The 18,356-nt window shown below is 37.9% G+C and overlaps 1 protein-coding gene across 1 annotated transcript; it reads left to right on the top strand.

Annotated features, from left to right (window-relative positions):
• The first annotated feature begins 1,921 nt into the window (after window positions 1–1,921).
• PHB1 (prohibitin 1) lies at window positions 1,922–17,375 on the top strand. The gene is made up of 7 exons (XM_007428909.3): window positions 1,922–2,034; window positions 3,966–4,099; window positions 6,699–6,860; window positions 7,703–7,845; window positions 9,323–9,439; window positions 15,428–15,523; window positions 16,985–17,375. The coding sequence occupies exons 2-7, from the start codon at window positions 4,012–4,014 to the stop codon at window positions 17,195–17,197; spliced, it is 819 nt and encodes a 272-aa protein (XP_007428971.1). The 5' UTR covers window positions 1,922–2,034; window positions 3,966–4,011; the 3' UTR covers window positions 17,198–17,375.
• The last annotated feature ends 981 nt before the right edge of the window (window positions 17,376–18,356 follow it).

Raw genomic sequence — 18,356 nt, 5'->3', positions numbered from 1 at the left:
TATAGTTATTTATTCTGTCTTATATTTCTATTAATGGCCATATTATCACATTAAAAAAAAAGTTAGTTTCTGATAGTTTGAGCTGTATCTGATGCTGCACCCAACCCTGGGCCTCATATTGTGACCTCTTAAATCATTAAACCTTCTGGAATTTGCTACTGAAGCCAACACGTGACTATTTTTCAAAACTTCAAGCAAGAGCAAAAGCTGTAGATAAAAATACCTATGACCATCCATCTAAGCATCTCATGTAGCAATAAGCTGTTTTTCCCCATGATGTAACAGACTCAGCTTCATAAATGTGTTCTGTATGCATGAGCAGGGCTACATGAAAGAAAGTACACAAATGGGTAGATGTTTGCAACTTTGGTCCCAACTGCACTGCCATGTAACTTCTGGAGAGTTATCTATGTCACAGTGAAATCCTCTCTTACCTTTGCATTTTAAATATTATGCTTAAAATGTGTAAAATTTATATTATTTTTCTCCTGCAGAAAAACTAATGGGTGGGGGGAAAAGACACTATTGTGTATTATCAACCAAAATACTGGGTATTCATCCATTGGAATGTGATCACTGTTCACTGAAAAGTGCTGTTCTCTTGGATAAATATTCAAGCATCATGGATGTCTTAGAAAACAGGTACAAGAGCTATGATCTGATAAAGTGGATGCAGATTTCTCAAAATGGGTACAGTAGTCAACCATTGCTAAAAGAATTCATATGGACAGGAGAAAACCATATATATACTTTTGTATACATATACATATTGTAATGAAAAGCAAAGGCACCTTTTGATCTTACGCTTAAATGTTTGTTTGAAAAGATTGCTTCCTTCAATTCAGTCAATAGTTGAAAACATTGAACACAGTAGCCATTATTTTAAAAATGAAACTATTTTCATTTGAATTATAGTTCATGAAGGAGCCTGGAATGCATGACCAATCCAGTTTTTTGGATTCACATAACAAGCTGAAGCATAAACTAATCACGTCAGTTAGGTTCACACAACCAAACTGGGTTTGTAGCTTAGGGTGCCATGTGAATGTAACTCAACTCACTTACAGAATAAACAAATTTCAAAATGAGGTGTAACTTATCTCACATGTGAAAGTACCTTTACATACTGAAAACAAAACCTTCCCCAAAGCTTTTGGTTGAAATAGCACGTTTTTCAGGTATATTCTCCCAGTGCCAACAATAACATTGGAACAGCAATGTTGCTTTTACTAGTTTACATATAGCGCCCGTACTTGTGTAAGGTGATGTAGCCACAGACAGCTTTAAAAAGATGTTAAATAAACCTAAGAGTGGCAGCTGAAACTAAGAGTAGCGGGTTGCCGAGTATCTTTCCTACCAGGAGAAAAGATATGACTTTAACTATAAATAAACTACAAAACTCGCTGTGGTAACTCACTATCTATGGTTAGTCTCTCATTCACACCCCCTACATTTCATAAACCATGGCTAAGTAAACCATGAGTTATGTCACACGAACACAGCTTCCGTTTTTCGCACAAAACCTGTTAAGCCGCTAAAAACTTATTTTTAAAATCCCACCCTATACAGTATTCCTAAATACGTGCAGGACTTCCAGAAGCGAGGGGGGGAATATTGTGTACACATCATTCTTCTCTCTACTAGTACAACTCCAAAAATGGCATATTCTAGCTTTAAGTTCTTCAGCTCCAAATGGAAAAGAAAAACATGAAGAACCTCACACACCCCTTCCCGCGTGTTATCGCCCAGCTCGGCTTAACCCGCGAACAATCCCCACGTAGCCCTGCGCCAGTAGGAAAAGGCGGGGCTTTGTATCGCGATGCCGCTCGGGATTCGAAGTTTCATCGTGCTTGTGTATGACCCACGGTGCTGAGGCTATCGTTTTGACTTTACCTTTGTAAGAACTACGAATCCCGTCAGGCACCGCGGCAGCTAAGCAAGAGCCGACGCTTGGGTGCGCTGATTGTGCGTAAGTACAGAGGGACCAGGTGGCTCGGCGGCGTCTTCATGTGGAGGTCAACTCTGCCCCAGGAGGTGAGTTAAGTCAAAGAATTGGGCGGCCTTGCCTTCTTTCCCCCCCCAGCTGAACTGGGTGCACCGTTGGTATGAAACAACTGTGGAGAATTAGCAAAATGAATGAGTGATAAAGGAAATGAAAAAGTATGGAGTCTGAAAAATTCTGGGATTCGGGTTTTGCTGAATGGATGGGGTGCAAAATTCGCACAAATGAGCGTTTTGTAGCCGCAGGGGGAAAACGTGGCCACAAAAAGTAGAAATGGCTGGGGTGGGTAAGAGGTAAGGATTCTGGGGGTGGGCGAATTCTGGAAATAAAAGGAATTGGAGATGCTCGTGTAGTCTTCTAGAACTTGATGCTTGGGATATCTGTTCCAGTATAGATAACAGGTAACAGAGAGAGGGTTTGCAAAGAGCGGGGTGTGAAAGGCAGTGGTTCCCGAGAGGGGAAAGAGATGTTATGATCGGATAGAATGAAAGCTGCTCTGGAAATTTATATTAAAACACATTCAGGAGCTTTGGAAAGTTCCTGAGAGGGGTCGCCTTAAAAAGCTTCTGCTTACTAGCTTTATTCAGTGAAAAGCAGCTTGCCACAGCTACTGAGTTAACCCGCGGTTTAGACGGCCAGGGAATGTAGGATGTGTACTGTCTTTGGAAAAAAAGAGTTCATCAAACCCATCAGGCTTCAACAGAGCTTTGTATGAACAGTACAGGGTTCCTAAAATATGTCCCCAGAACCTATTGCAATATGTAAAGACTCTTGGCGACAGTTCATATATAAGGTTTCCTCAGGGTAAAGCATTTGAAAGCCACATGTATTAGAGATAAAGGGATTGTTGAAAGTTGCCCAGACAAATGCTTGTTCATTTGCCAGTTTACTCTTCTTGATGTGTTTGCTGCTCGCCCCAAGACAAAAAAATGTAATCTGAACAGATATGTAGCAAAATCATGTTTTCCCTTCCTGGTTCCAATACTGGTTGACATGTCTGCATATTCATTTTTGTTCTTTCTTTCCACAGCAAAAAATTTAAAGGCAACCCTAAATTTTGCAAAAGAAAAACACTTCTAAAGAGGGATGTGTTTATGAAAATTAGCATAGCTTATTTAGAAAATTGTAGTAGCCTTTTTGGCAAAACTACGACAAAACCTATGAAGCATAAAGTAACAATAAGGCAACCCAATTTGAAATCAACTTCACTAAGGACAAATCAAAAGAATTAGATGAGCACTTGTAGTTGCTAGAGGGCAGTTTGTTTGTTAGTTTGTTTATTAAATTTATATAGCTGCCCATCACACATTGTGACTCAGGGTAGCATACACAGTCAAAAAACAAGAAACCCAAATATTCAAAATTTTAAAAACCATTAAAATACAATTAAATCAGTTAATCAATTTATTAAAGTTTACTGAAATAGTCTAGTGTCAGACTGCATCCTAATACTTTTCCATCATTTGTATCCAATAAGAAAATTTTATCCTAGGACCGACTGATTTAACACTCTTAATTCACGCTCTGATATTCCTAGAATATGGGAAAATAAGTTTTTGGAGTCTGTTCTGTGTACAGACATGACAAGATACTGCATTTGGAGAATTGGTAGGGCTATGTGGCAGTCTGGATTGGAAAAGGTGATTTGGGGTATTCACATTGCAGCTTCAACATCTTAAATCAAGCTTGCCTTTTCCTGGGATCACATGACTTCCTTAAAGAGGGTGGTGTATGAAGCACTCTAATTATCTTTTTCCCTTAAAACCTGGATTGCTGCCTATTGCTGTAGGGATTGTATCTTAAATAACCAAATAGCACTCTGAAGGTGCTACTCTATTCTAGGGAGCTTTTTTCCAAGTAGGTGCAGGAAACTGCTCTTTATATGCAGAAGTATCATCTAAGAAGCCATTTCATGGCCTCCAATTTCTGATGTTACTGGATCTTGTCCTCACTACTTGTATAGGTGTGACTGTCTCAGAAACACAGAAGCAGGACTTAAATTGACACCAATGGCTTCCAAAATCTTTGAGACTGTGGGCAAACTTGGCCTGGGGCTGGCGATTGTTGGTGGAGTTGTCAACTCTGCTCTGTACAATGGTAAGGAAGACTTTCTTTCTCTAGCATTTTCTTTCCTGTGAGATAACCAAGTAAATATTAAGATAAGAATTGATGGAAACTAGTAATTTCAGCTTGTATAGCAATTGTTTTGTTTAAAAATCTCAGGTCCACATTCTTGGAAGGCACATTCTCCATCAAAGGATTTAAAAATAAAACTACAAAAAAATAGCAACACGTTTCACTGTTTTTTCTCTTCTGCTATGGGGGCAGGAAGGATGATGGTTTTGACAGTATTAAGCCTAAAAGCTATGCCCTCTCAGCCTCCATTTCCTACTTTTCTCCTGGAACAGTTATTCTTTAGCCATTGAAAAAAAAAAACGTATCTAACTGGTTTAGCATTTAGCCCAGTGCTGCTTGCCTGTCATAGGTCAGTTATATGCTTATTTGCTGGGCAAAACCTTGCAAGGAGGTTTGCAAATCTGATTAAAACCCTGTGCAATTAAATGTCAACATTTTAAATGCAGTATTACTCTGTTTTACTGAACAGAAGTTGAAACGCTTTTTAAAAACTAGTAAAAGAGGCAATATGTACTGCCTTAAAGGAAAGTCTCAGTAGGTGGCAGCACCTAGCTGACCTTCTCTGATCTTGAAGAAGCTAAGCACAGTCAGAGCTGGGCAGTACTTTGATGGAAAAGCAGCAGGAAACCTCAGGACTGGGCAGGCTGGGAAGTTTGAAAAAAAAAAAAACATTCTTGGAAGAAGTTAATTACAAACCACTTCTGTGTTGTTGCCAAGAAAACAGCATAGATGTAATCACCAGGAGTTGCACTTCACTCAAAGGAGATTTCACCTTACCTTTACTTTTTAAAGATATTTGTACAAAAATATGAATCCACTGCTGAAAAGGTCCAGTCTCTAGTGTCTGACTGAGTTCTGATAACATCCATAAAGAGAGCTTCTAAAGTCAATGTTGAAGCAGGTAGTAGCTTATTTCAAAAATTTTAGGAGATTAAAGGACAATAACAACACTTACAGAAACAAATAGGTAGCCAGTGGGATTGGCACACAACAGTAAACTGTGATCTGAATGCCTGGCCCTTACATTGTTCTAGCAGTTATATTCTCTACCAACTGAAATTTCCAAGCTGTCTTTAAAAGCAGATTGATTGGGAGAAAATTGTATTGACCATCAGTAATGGTTTCTCAAGTACAGCAACTGTTTGTGATCCAACATAAGCAAGTCAATTCCTGTGTCTTGGAGGGTAGTGTGGAGACTCATGGTGAGCCTAGGAGAACTTTCCCAAATTGTGCATTTTGTCTTTGAGAAAAGAGAGGCAAAGTTACACAATTCCATCTAAGTAGATGATCATCAAGGGACAGTACAATTGTGTTATCTTTTTCCCAAATATTATCCAGGTGTTTGCCCTTAAATATAGTTTCCTGGTCTGGTGTAACTGGTGGGCCTGGCATATAGCACCATCCCTACAAAAGGGAATATTAGCAAGCTTTAGAAGCCACAAGGTCTCCAGAAGTATAAGAAAGGAAAATAAATTGGAAAAAAAGCTCTGGGTGGGATGAATTTTTCAAAATAAACTCTGTTGTGGGGTGGAAGGGGGTACAGGCTAATTTAAAGAGTAATTGGGTACGGCACCCTAAAAGAGGGCATAGTTTGTTGGCTGAAAGCCTGAACAGTAGCACTGTATGCTATTACAGGTCTCACTCATAAGTACAGGTAGTCCCCAATTTAAGAACAAGTTCTGTTCCCAAGGTCTGTATTTACGTTGAATTTGTATGTAAGCCAGAACAGTATTATTGTATAATACTGTATAAGTAGTATTATGTAATTAACTTGAAGCATTGTGTATTTAATTTGAATTTTGCTACAGTAGGCTCCATTCTTAACTATGGATCATCCTTAAACTAGGTGTTCTTAACCCAGGGACTACCTGTACACAAAATGGCATTTGTCACAGCTTCCTCAATTAGGTGCTTTTCATGTGTTGGGATGTCTCACAGAATGCGAATTCTGATAGTTGTTATACTTCAGAATTAAGGAAGAACCATCTTAAGAGGTACACTGGTGATGCAGAGATGATTAAGATAGAAAATAACAAAGACAAAATTAGAATAAAATCTCAAGGAATTGATTTTGATTTTTCTTGACATGATCTGACATGAACAAGAACATAGAGGAACCACAGTTTCATGGGAGAACAAAATATTTGCATTTAGAAAAGTCTATATTTAATCCCTAACGTCCTTAATGAATCAGATTCGGCTGGACTGGGGTCTAGGGAATACTGGCAGAATTATAAGTAATCCAATCTTGATTAAGAAGCTGCTTTGAATTGGTCAGTTAATGAAGTAATTGGCACAACAGTGGTGCTTCTCCCTTTATTTAATAGGGTAATTTGTTGTATTTGGCCACAGACCTATCAAAACACATGAATTGGAGATTGTTGCTTTTCCACATATAGTACTAGCAGCGAATGAAGAGAGTTGTACTTCTATACATCTAATGAGCACCTGTTTGGGGAAAGCTGCCATCTGGAGATAAATCATAATACAAAAAGGATTTCATATTTCCTGCTTTTCTTGCATTCAAAGGATGTTATTTGAATTTTTCCCCCATTTGCAGTGGATGCGGGCCACCGGGCTGTCATATTTGACCGATTCCAAGGGGTCCAAGATATAGTGGTGGGAGAAGGAACCCATTTTCTCATTCCCTGGGTTCAAAAGCCAATAATCTTTGACTGTCGTTCCCGCCCTCGTAATGTTCCTGTAATCACTGGGAGCAAAGGTAAGCAGTGAGACAGATCCTATTTTAATCAATGGAATTGAGAGTTGGGGCTAGGTAATTTGAAATGTAAAGCTAGAGCAGATAACAGCACCTAGTAGATCTCTATTGATCCCCCCAAACTAAGGAGACTTGCAGTTGGTTAGTACTTAGGTGAGAGACCACCAGGAAGTCCCAAGATGATAAGATAGGCCTGCAAATAAGAAAAAAATCCCTGAAGAATTCAGTGGCAAGCCACTTTTGTATCCCTGCCAAGAATACTACCTGGACTCAAGAGTATCTTTACCTTTAATGGAAAACATATCACAAAAGCAAATCATCCTATTATATTTCTATTATGGAAACAACAGTTAAAAACACATCAGCTATTTATACTTCTCTTCCCCCTCCACACACACTCCTCCATTGTTTTGAGGGGGGGACAGTGGTTTGCAAATCATCTAGGTTTAGGATGTCTTCCCTTTCCTTCATTGGATCCTGCATCCTGCTGTGGAGCAGGGAAGTAAAAACTAGTGGAGTTTACAAGATCGGATTGGATTGTGAAAAAAAAATTGTAAGAGTCATCCTTATCCTCACTAAAGTTGGCCTATAACTGTTTATGAGAGAAAATTGGGTTGGTTCATTTGGTAGCAGATCATTCTTTATTTTGGCTTCCGGTCAATTCTGCATGCCAGAATTATCTAACATAATACTTTATGGATGGCTGTGCTGATGGAATTCTGGGAGTTGTAGTCCCAAGACACCTCAAAAACTAGTTTTGGGAAGCGTGGTATAGGCTCAGAACAGCTTCCTCCTTGATTTATCAAGATATAACTGCTATAATCTGCTTCCTATCTGCTGGGTAGATCTACAGAATGTGAATATCACACTCCGAATCTTGTTCAGGCCAGTGATGACACAACTGCCCCGGATTTTCACCACTATTGGCGAAGATTATGATGAACGAGTGTTGCCTTCCATCACAACTGAGATCCTCAAATCTGTAGTGGTAAGAGCTAGTGGGATAAAACCATGTCTCCTCTTACGAGGCCTAGACATTCTTTATCTTTATCATCAGTCTAGTTGCTTCATTTAGCAGGCTGCTGCAAAGGGCAGAAGCTATTTCATTTTATACTGTAGAGCCAATCATTCCATCTGTCAAAAGCCTTTCTGATTCTAGTTCCCTCCTTTTATTCTTTCTGTGTTTGTTGACACATTCTTGTGCAACCTGTCTCCTTTCAGTTTCCCATGTGGGCATTACATTTTTCTTTTCTTGGAAGGAGAAAAGGGGGAAGATGCCAGTACATAGACAAAGGAGGAAGGCATGTTAGAAGGGATACTTAAGAGTGATATTGGTGCAGTGTTTTCCAATATCTTCTTCAGAGCAAATAGTTTGCAGGGACCGAAGAATAAGTAAGAGGCATACTAGGCATCACATTTGGGGGGTGGGGGGAATAACTTGGAGAGGTAGAGGCATGAACTAGAAGGTGTGAATGCGTTGTGGTGATGAGACTTAATGTCTGTGCAATAAGATCTATCATGTGTTCACTCTGCACTGTATTTCCTGGTAATGACAGGAATAGTGTCATGTATTAAGGCTTTTTCCCAAGTAATTACCTCTGAGCGGAAGGATCATACATTAACTAATAAGGAGAGAAAACACTATTCAAACAAAGGAATGAAGCAAATGACTGCAGATCTTGCCACTGATCGTAAGTTGCTTGGGAGACGCAGCTTTCCTAGCAAATTTAACCAGTTTTTTAAGTAGGCTTTCTATTTTCTCTCTTTCCTTATTTAGTGACCTCTTCCTTTTGGTTCATCTCATCCAGTCTCCCATTTCCCATCCTTTCCTCTTATCCCATTGATATTTTTTCTTCTTCTTTTGTTCACTCTTTCTGCTGGACAAATGAGTGAATTAGAGGAGTATGTTTCAGTGTGTAAGAATGATTTGTAAGTGTGAAAGAGAGTGAAGTTAGACATGAAGTTCAAGATCAGTTTTATAAAGATATAGAGAATTAATTTCAAACATTCATTTTTAATGAAATTCTTTTTTTCTTTTTCTTTTTGTACTGTCCTGCTCTTTTTTGGAGTATGGCTTTTGACGAATATACACACATACATACACACATGTGTGACATATCCCTAACTTTATTAGAGAAAGAGATAATGAGATTTGTAGCCCAAGACATATTGGGGATACCAGACTGGAGTTCAGTTCCAATGAATAGAAGAACCCAGCTGGTTCAGACTGAAATCCAGTCCAGGCTGACCTGCTGTTTCCCACAGAGGCAATTGGATGCCTCTGGGAAGACCATTACTGGAAGGTCAAAATAATAATATTTGCTGTTAAATATTGTAGCTAATAGCTGTTGATGGGCCAAAATTCTATCTGTCTTAGGGTAAACTTTAAGTTAATAAATCTATAGTTCTAATTTTAGCCTTTCCGTCTATTTCTAAGTGCTGTTTTGCATATCTCATTGTTTCAGGCTCGCTTTGATGCTGGGGAGTTAATCACACAAAGAGAGCTGGTTTCCAGACAAGTGAGTGAGGACCTCACAGAAAGAGCAGCAACATTTGGACTCATTCTAGATGATGTTTCCTTGGTAAGAAGCATTTTGCATCTAGAAGCTATGTGATTTTATATATTATTTCCATTTATAGTCTATCCTTAATTAAAATATTCCAGAATGGAGGATGTAGATCCTAATTCATCTGTGCTGGGATACCTGTGTACCTCTAGCTGTTTCTAGAATCCAACTCCCATCATCCCTGAACAGTGCTGGGAGCTGAGGTCCCTCAGTACGATGAGAGGAAAAAGCCTCATCCAGGTTTCTAAAGTCTGCAGCCAAAGTCTCTATTATTGGTTTGTGTAATAACTTTCCATATCAAAAGAAGGATCCATCTCTGAGTTCACAACAGAATAGATTCTTTTTCTGTTTTCTCCAGTCACATTAAAAAGGTAATGTTTTGCTTTTTTGTATTACAAAACATGCACACTTTAGCGAGGAATATGAATATCCAGTTCTGCTTCTCTGCCTCACAGGTCCTAAAGGGGAGTTTCTCTCTTTCTCTCTCTCTGTTTTTTATTAGAGTTTTTCAATACAATAAAAGTATACAAAATTAAAAGAAGATTAAGAAAAAAAGAGAAAAGGGGGGGAAAGGAAAAAGGAAAGAAAATACAGAATTATGATTTCCGCTTTTCTTTCTATTGAGTAGTTGCCATCTTATTCTTTCCCCTTCCTCTTTGACCCTTTTTTAACCCCAATTCCATACATCATCAATTCAGTCTTTTCTTCTTTCAACAAAAAGTCCATGTAAGGCTTCCAGTCTTTTAAAAAAGTCTTTATTGTCTTTTCCCCAACCAAACTGGTCAGCTTTGCCATTTCCGCAAGCTCCGTCAATTTTATAATCCAATCTTCTACTGTGGGTATTTCATTATTCTTCCTTCTTTGTGTGTACAATAATCGTGCTGCAGTTACCATAAAGGGAAGCTCCTCCAAAAACATTTGTCCTTCTTCCATTCATGTCCTCTCACAGGGAAGAGGCTGCAAGAAGTGTTGGTAATACTTCGAAATAAGGCTGCCTGTGCTTTGCCCACCCTCTACTTTTCTCAGAATGGAAAGATACAAGTTGGATGAAACTGGCACATAAAGCTGGGTCTGTCTTATATTTCCCATGTTCTTGGAGAGAAACCACTTCAAAGCATTTGTGGTGCCTTCAAGTAGCATTTTTTCCAGGAATAGATGGTATTTATGGGAGGAAATTAGGGATTTTGTGAAGGGAATGGACTTTGCCATAACTTTGCTTCCTCTGTGGAAGAGTTTATAGTTGGATCCAGCTCTTGGGTCAAATCTTTTCCCCTACCCCTGCCTTAAGGTTAAAGGAGATCCCTAAAGTAGATACATAACTGCATAATCAGCATCAGACTATGATTCTCAGGGATAAGTACAACTGGTAGATCTAGGAAGTTCAGGAGCTCCCCCTGCTGGATATTGTGAGAACATTATCTACCTGATCAATTAATGTCAGAGAAATTATAATAAAAGAGCTGATGATATTTGCCATAAGTTAGAACTCCTTCTACCCAAACTGTGTTATGATAAATTAATTGATTATATCACCAACTGTAATTATCTGATTGACATTCAAACTAAAAAGCTAAGCAAAATATCTATATAAAATGTCTGCTGATCTCTTAAGTCCATAGCAGTTAATAAGCATTTTGAACTTCTAGTCACAAATTTTTTTTTTTAATCATCTAATTTGGAAGATTTATAAATCAGAGTTACTACTTTCCTAGTAGATTTGGAATTACTGCTTATATATGTTTGACCTATCCATCTCCTAGATTAAAAATCCTCCTGTGGGAGAATGAGAGCTTCTTGTAGAAAATGATTTCATATTTTAACTCACCAAATTTACTAAAAATCATCGCCTTTTGGAAAGACATCTAAGGCCTTTAACATTCCAGGAAACCACTAGAGATAACATGAATGTAAAAACTGTAGAAAGATATAAAAAGATTTTTTTAAACAGATATAAAAAGAAAAAGAGCTATACTTACAAAGCATGCTGAAATAATAGCACTTGGAGGTCCCTCTCCAACTAAAAAAATATTAAAATAGTAAATATGACCAAAACAGATTGCTACTTCTGAGCCCATCTGAATAAATCTCTCTGTAGCTTTTGAATCAGAATTTCTCCTTTTGAAATTCCAGGCACAAAGAAAAAAAAATAGCTGGAAAAAGACAAAGTTTTATTATCTTTTGTCTTGCTCCCAAACTTGCTCCATCAAATAACTTGTATTGCTGAAGTATCTGAGGGGACAGAATCAGGGAAATCATTATCTTCTAGTCTTTCCATTCCAAAGATCCAACATGTCTAAGCAATAGTAAAATGTTATCAGACATCAGTTCTGAGAAACTTAACCACAACAAGGCTGAACTTCTGTAAGAACGAAAATGGAAGCTTAGACACTATGTTGCTTCTATCTCCAGCTTACATTTAGGCTGTGCTGAGGAAATCTCACACAAGAATTTTTCCGTATACAGCCCCAAAGACTGATATAGCTCAGCATTATAGAAAATGTTTAGACAATTTGTTTTTACATAACACTTCTGGGGAAGAAATGGTGAACTGAAGATGGTTCCACCTAAAGCGGAACCAATGACCATGGCACAATGAAGAGCCATTGAGTAGACCAACTCTTCGTAATAACTCTGAACGAGGAAAGGACTTGAGATCACCCATGAGTGTTCCATACAGTTGCTCCTTGCAATGAGACTGCAAGACAGTGTTCTACAGTAGGTTTGGGAGATGAGGAAATAACCATCTTGCTGAAACTGCATTTGGCACCTTCAGAAAGGACATTGGGTTCACATATTCCTTTTCTAATCACTTTTGGATATTGCTTGTTAACTGCTTTTCAGCAGGAACCTTTGGATCAACAAGTTTTACAGCACCGGGTGAGTTTCCTTCAATCCTTAGCAAAAATTCTAAATACAAGTATAAAGACTTTAAAAAATATATAGAGGCAGAGGTTTGGAATAAACAGCAAAAAGGGCAATTAGAACTTTGATTTTGGAAAGTTATAAACAGACTAAGGGTCCAGCTGGATTTGAAATAAGATTTTGGAATTAATTGTAAGACTCCTTCCCATGGGAAACTGCTTTTGTTTTGAATTATCTTTAAAAAAACATGATTGGATGAGACTTTGAAGGTTGGACATTAGAAGGAACCAGAAGGTACTAAAGATTACAATTAAAGAAGAACACTTAAATTTGACTTACTAATACAGAATGAAGTAAAATATTTTAACGTTGGACATATTGAAGGTTATTTTTGAACAATGGATGCAGAAGTTAATTTTAAGAGTCTCCCCCTCTATAGATACTGTGTTTAAAAGATGTTATGGAAGAGGAAAAAGTTATAACTGACAAGACTGAGACTGATCTGAAAGTGGTTTTAAAAATGACAGGCTACAAGAATGATATGGAAAAACATGCTACACTAGACATACAACAGAAACCAGCTGATGTCTTAATAATTAAAAGGGATATACAAATAACAAACCCAGAGAGTGATCTGGATAATTTTCCTATATTGGATTTGCAAGATTCTTGTTAAAGCTTTGAAGAATCTTGTGAGAAGGGACAAAGAAGAAATGAAAAGAAATCAAGTTTTAGGATGTTATTTGAAGGGACTAAAGATCAAGATTGTTAAAAGTAAAAGGAAGGAATATAAAGTTGGTTTATTTGATCAAGGTTAAAATAGATATGCTGTTATCTCTGGTAACCCTTAATGGACTTTTGCTGATCAGGACTGAAATGATGAGGCTTTAAGGATTTGTTTATAGATAAGAGATGGCATATGGGAAGATCATTTATTTTAAGAGAAGGTGACAAGTTACTAAAATTGTTTATACTTGTTGTGATGAAGAGGGAAATTATTTCTTTATATATTCTTTTTCTTTACTATATTCTTATTTTTTCTTTTCTAGTTTTTTCCTATTTTTTTCTGCACTTTCTATTTTTGGGGGGTTTTTTTAATTGTAATTTTTAATAAAATTACTGTTAAAATTATGTTTACATAACAGACTGTGTGCATATGACACTTTTATCTTGAACATCATGATTCTCTTTAAATAGCCCAAAAGCTTTAGCCCATTGCTCATCAGCACATTCAAGTTGACTTATTCTTTTCTCATGAGAGATTGCTTAAGCTCTACAATTTTTTTTAGAGAAAAGTCAGTCCATGTTTTTAGAACCTTAAAATACTTTTTCAATCACAGACAAGAGTTTTTAAAGTGACAAGGAATTCAAGATTAGAATCCTCTGGAATCTCCAGAATTGCAGAAGGATTAAGGTTTAATAGAATCTTTGCAGTTCTTCAGAGCTGGGAGCAGCTGATTTAGCTTCAGTGGCTCTACTCTGTGTTGCTTGCCAAAGAGGACTGAGGAGTGGGAGAAAAATACTTTTTCTGAGCGTGTGCTTTAAGACCCGTGTCTCACTCACAAATAGCGATCACTTAAGAAGAGAACACTAATCATGTTTCTTCGTATCAAATTATGGAGAAGTCCAAAATTAAGAGAAAACTTCCAGAACTAACAAAGGAACAAAGATTGTAGATCAAGCAGCTACCATTAGAAACTGGAAGTCTCCTTCCCAGTTTGGTTGCCATAGAAAACTAGAACTTCTGGTTTGTTTGTTTGTTTGTTTGTTTGTTTGTTTTTGACTTGTGGAAATGGAAGAAGGGAAGGGACTACATATAAGGAATCCAAGGAAGATTCATGTCACAGCTTATTAAGATTATTTCAGGAAAATGACTTAAGAAAGCTTTCTCCTTATCTAAATAGTATCTTTAGCATTTTAAAAAAATAGTACTGCACTACTTACAGTATAATTCCTTGAAATATGTTAGTTTCCTCTAAATAAATGGATGAGAAAAATTGCCCTCAACTAAATGAGTCCTAGATAACGTCAAAAGAATCCCCTCACCAAAAATGTTGGCTCCATTAAATTAATGTGTGAAATGTGCTTGAAACTTTACCAGATGCTGCTGCTGTCTTCTTAATTATTCTTGGGTCCTATACAACCTTTCTTTTCCTTGCACACAAAAACCTCATACAGCCTTGCCCCTTCTTATCTCTCTGTATGCATTCCAACACAGTGCTGCCTATTAATTTTGTTCAGGTTCCTCATTCGTTCCTCGTCTTCCACAACCCTGCTATGAGATTTACTCTCTTGCAGCCTTCCCAAACTTAATCTCTTCTCAATACCCTGCTACAGCTTCCTATTTGTATCAGAAACAATCACATTCTGTGCCTCTTTCCCTTCTCTCTTCTGTTGCAGGAACTGACCACCCACAGGCTAGTCGACCCCACCATAGAATCTTGAGATTGTGCTACCAAAATTGGGCAGCACAGTGCCTGATTTTCTATGGTATATTTTTCTGACCAGTTTTTAACCAAAACAAGCATGTGAATGGGATCAGAGGGCCCCTAGAAGCCAACCCATTCCCCACTTCCACCCTTAAATCCTCCAAATAGCAAAAATATAGGATGAAAAAAAAAAGCCAGCTCTGCACTTCCTATGGTCCCTAACTGGTTGGGAGAGTAAATTACTATACCTGACCCAAGGGAAGTTGTCCATCCCTTTTGTGTTGCTTCTCTTGGAGATACATGTATGTTTTGTTTTGTTTTGTTTTGTTTTGTTTTGTTTTTTTGTGTTTTGTTTTGTTTTTTTGTGTTTTGTTTTGTTTTTTTGTGTTTTGTTTTGTTTTGTGGCTTCCCAACTTGGTACCCTTTAACATTTCACCATGTTGTCTGGATGGTTATGGAAATTGAAATCTTAGCTCCAGGGTGAGCACAGCTTAAGGGGTTAAGCCTGGAATTCAGTCTCCCAATCTTTCAGTGGGGTACAGAAAACTGTCTAGTGATGTGGTTTATTGGGGTGGGGGGTGGGAGTGGAAATAGAAGCAGGAGGCCTCTGGAAGGCAAACTGTTCTCATTTTTCTCTATAGTGTATGGACATACACTTATATGTTTATATTGTTAATATGTCATGGGTATTATTTTTTCCTTTGCCTCTCAGACACATCTGACATTTGGAAAAGAGTTCACAGAAGCGGTAGAAATGAAACAAGTTGCCCAGCAAGAAGCTGAAAGGGCCAGGTTCATAGTGGAAAAGGTGAGAATGTGAATACACAGCCTTCCTGAAAGGATTTTTGCCTCCTTTTTAATGCTCCAGTTGCTCAGAACTTGTCATTTCTAGCACCTAGTGTACAATATTCTTATAGTCATAAATAGAAATCTGTAAAACTCACTAATTCAAGAATAGAGCGTTCCAGAAACTCTAGAACATTCTGTTGCCCCTCCAGACAGTGCTGAACCTCCTCTGGATCACATTATCCTTGGGACAGTTTGGTGGATTTCAAAAGTAATTCTGCTGAACTAGAAGTGATGTCTTGGACATGGCATTTCAGATGAAAGTTGGCATGTATTGGAACTGAACTACCAGTGGGACATATAAAACTGCTTTTAGATCAGAAGATTTACTTCCAGAACCACTGAACAATACTAGGAATAGCATGATCCAAAGGGAGAAATGGAACATTCCCAAATTCTCCAAAACATTCCTGATTTGGTGAATTTGCACATTCTGATCATAAGATAATAGTCTTCAGTCTTATAACATAAGAGCAACTGAAGGAGACCAAATACACAAATACACAAGTGGGATATGCAACTAATAGCTGTTCCCACCCTGCACATTGTGTATGTTTTTGATCTAACATGTTGTGTGAACCCAGCCATTGTGGCTTAAACCATGGTTAAAATAAGACATGGCTTGGTATGATGACAGAATCCAATCTCATAATATGGTCTCACCTTTATTAAGAATACTGCTATCAGGAGGACAGCCATGTTTAACATCATTTCCATCTTTTTCCTCCTCCCATCTGCTGCTGTTTTTCTCCATCTGACACTCAGTATTCTTAGCAACTGAGCATGGTCATAGGGCTGTTTGTTTAAACAGAGAGTTGCTTCCTTTAAGGGACTGTTTTATAGCCCATGGGAGTTTCCATTCTGGGGTAGGAAGAAGACCTCTAATATCAGATATACTCCCTGGCCTTTTGAAAGTATCCATAGTTCTTCCTTCCCTGATATTAGAGTTCCATATTCAGTAAAGGGAATAAATGAGAATCTAGGACATGGCATAAACATAAGCCAAAATATCAGAGTCTCCACCATGCTTTCAGTACAGTGGGAAATTTCAAACTACCTATTTAATTGGTCTTAGATCGTTCTTTCTAGCCACTTGCCCTGGGAGAGACTTTTTTAATGATGCCATCAGGAAGGGGAGCCGGCATTGCTCTTTCTTGACATCTGCTGTCTGTCGTGCACTGAGAATATTAGTGATACCAATATTAGAGCATTCTAACATAGCAAGCAGAATTGTTATGCTTGCTTTAATTATTTGATATTGTTTTTCCAAGTATATTGATTCTCTCCATCCTATTTTTGTTTTCTTAATTGCCTTATTTTGGCTACTGTTTTATAGCTACCACAGTTCTTTATTAGCTAGACAGTAAGTGACACTTACTTTTTTCTCCTGAAGTCATTTTTGCTTCCTATTACATTTCTACAGGCAGAGCAGCAGAAGAAAGCAGCTATAATTTCAGCTGAGGGGGATTCAAAAGCAGCTGAGTTAATTGCCAATTCACTGGCTTCAGCAGGTGATGGCCTTATAGAATTACGAAAGCTTGAAGCAGCCGAAGACATCGCTTATCAACTCTCACGGTCCCGCAACATCACCTATCTGCCATCGGGACAGTCAGTGTTGCTTCAGCTACCCCAATGAGTGTTCTCCAAGCTCACCCACTGCCTCTCCGCCCTTTTTTCTACTCTATCCTGGGGGGGGGGGGGGAACCAGATTAGTCAAAAGTAATCACTGAGCTTTCTCCGTTTTGGGTTGAAAATTCAAGAAATTAAGATGGATTGAAAATCCCTTCCACTAATAAAGGCAATCATTCTTCCTATTCCCCTTCTAGAGTATTCTTTTTAGCAGATCAATACTTAGAACAAAAGCTGTAAAGGATTGCTGAATTGGCAAGATAGTGCTGAGTAATCTAACTTGTATATCCTCTGGAGAAAGCAAGGTCTTTCCATATGAGCTGATTTTAGGCAGTCTGTGGCCCATAAACCAGTTTAGGATATATTAAGAACTCTCCAATTGGGGATCATGATTACGTTAAAGGTTTACTTAGCACTGAAGCTGCCAACAGTGAGAGTATTATTTTCCTTTTCATAAACGATCAAATGTTTTTTAATGATTATAGATAATAAAGTAAGATAATAACATCTAACATCAATGCCATATTTCAGTAGAACAGAAATTTTAAAAAGAAATCAAATACTCTGTTTTCTAGAAACCTCATAAAATAGATATTTGTCAGTATTGTACAGTTTAAAGCACAGTTGGACCAAAATTGCAATAATTGGATCCATTTCAGGATAAAAACAATATGCTGACCAAGTAGAAATAATAATAGAAAAACAAAATGTAATCAGATGCAAGAGTTAATGCCATGCTGTAGGGATGAAATACTAATTGTAAATACAGAAAATATATCTAGAATGCCTGAGAAAACAGGAAAGTTCTAGCTTGCTATTGAAAAGATGAGCTTCCCTAAGGGGAGCAACCACCAAAAAAGTCCTTTTTCTTATGCCATGAAATTTAAGGCTTATTTGAAGGCCCTCTGTAGATGACCTTAAGTCAGGAAGAGTACTTATGGGAGAATCAGAATCTTATCAGAAATTAGGATTTCAAGTTCATAAGAAGAGCAGTGCTGGATCAGATCAGAAGGGCATCCCTTCCTACAGTGGTCAGCTAGCTGCATATGAGAATAGCATCTTCAGAAAGAAGCGCACAACTAATGTTTGACTGGAGAAACTCGCAGTCTCCTTATCAGTGGAGTACATGAAGGATTCACTGAATGCTGCAATGGACTAACTGAGAG

Source organism: Python bivittatus, unplaced genomic scaffold, assembly GCF_059951505.1.
Source record: "Python bivittatus isolate LINGU-HERP-01145 unplaced genomic scaffold, Pbiv_v1 ctg000410_np1212, whole genome shotgun sequence".
In the NCBI taxonomy this organism is placed as follows: domain Eukaryota; kingdom Metazoa; phylum Chordata; class Lepidosauria; order Squamata; family Pythonidae; genus Python; species Python bivittatus.
Note: the sequence above shows the minus strand (reverse complement) of the source record. Positions and strands in the feature narration are given on the sequence as shown.

Coding starts and splice junctions, on each gene's coding strand:
- PHB1 (XM_007428909.3), top strand. CDS start 4,012: ATGGCTTCCAAAATCTTTGAGACTGTGGGCAAACTTGGCCTGGGGCTG. Junction 7,846..9,322: donor AGATCCTCAAATCTGTAGTG/GTAAGAGCTAGT, acceptor TCATTGTTTCAG/GCTCGCTTTGATGCTGGGGA. Junction 9,440..15,427: donor TTCTAGATGATGTTTCCTTG/GTAAGAAGCATT, acceptor TTTGCCTCTCAG/ACACATCTGACATTTGGAAA.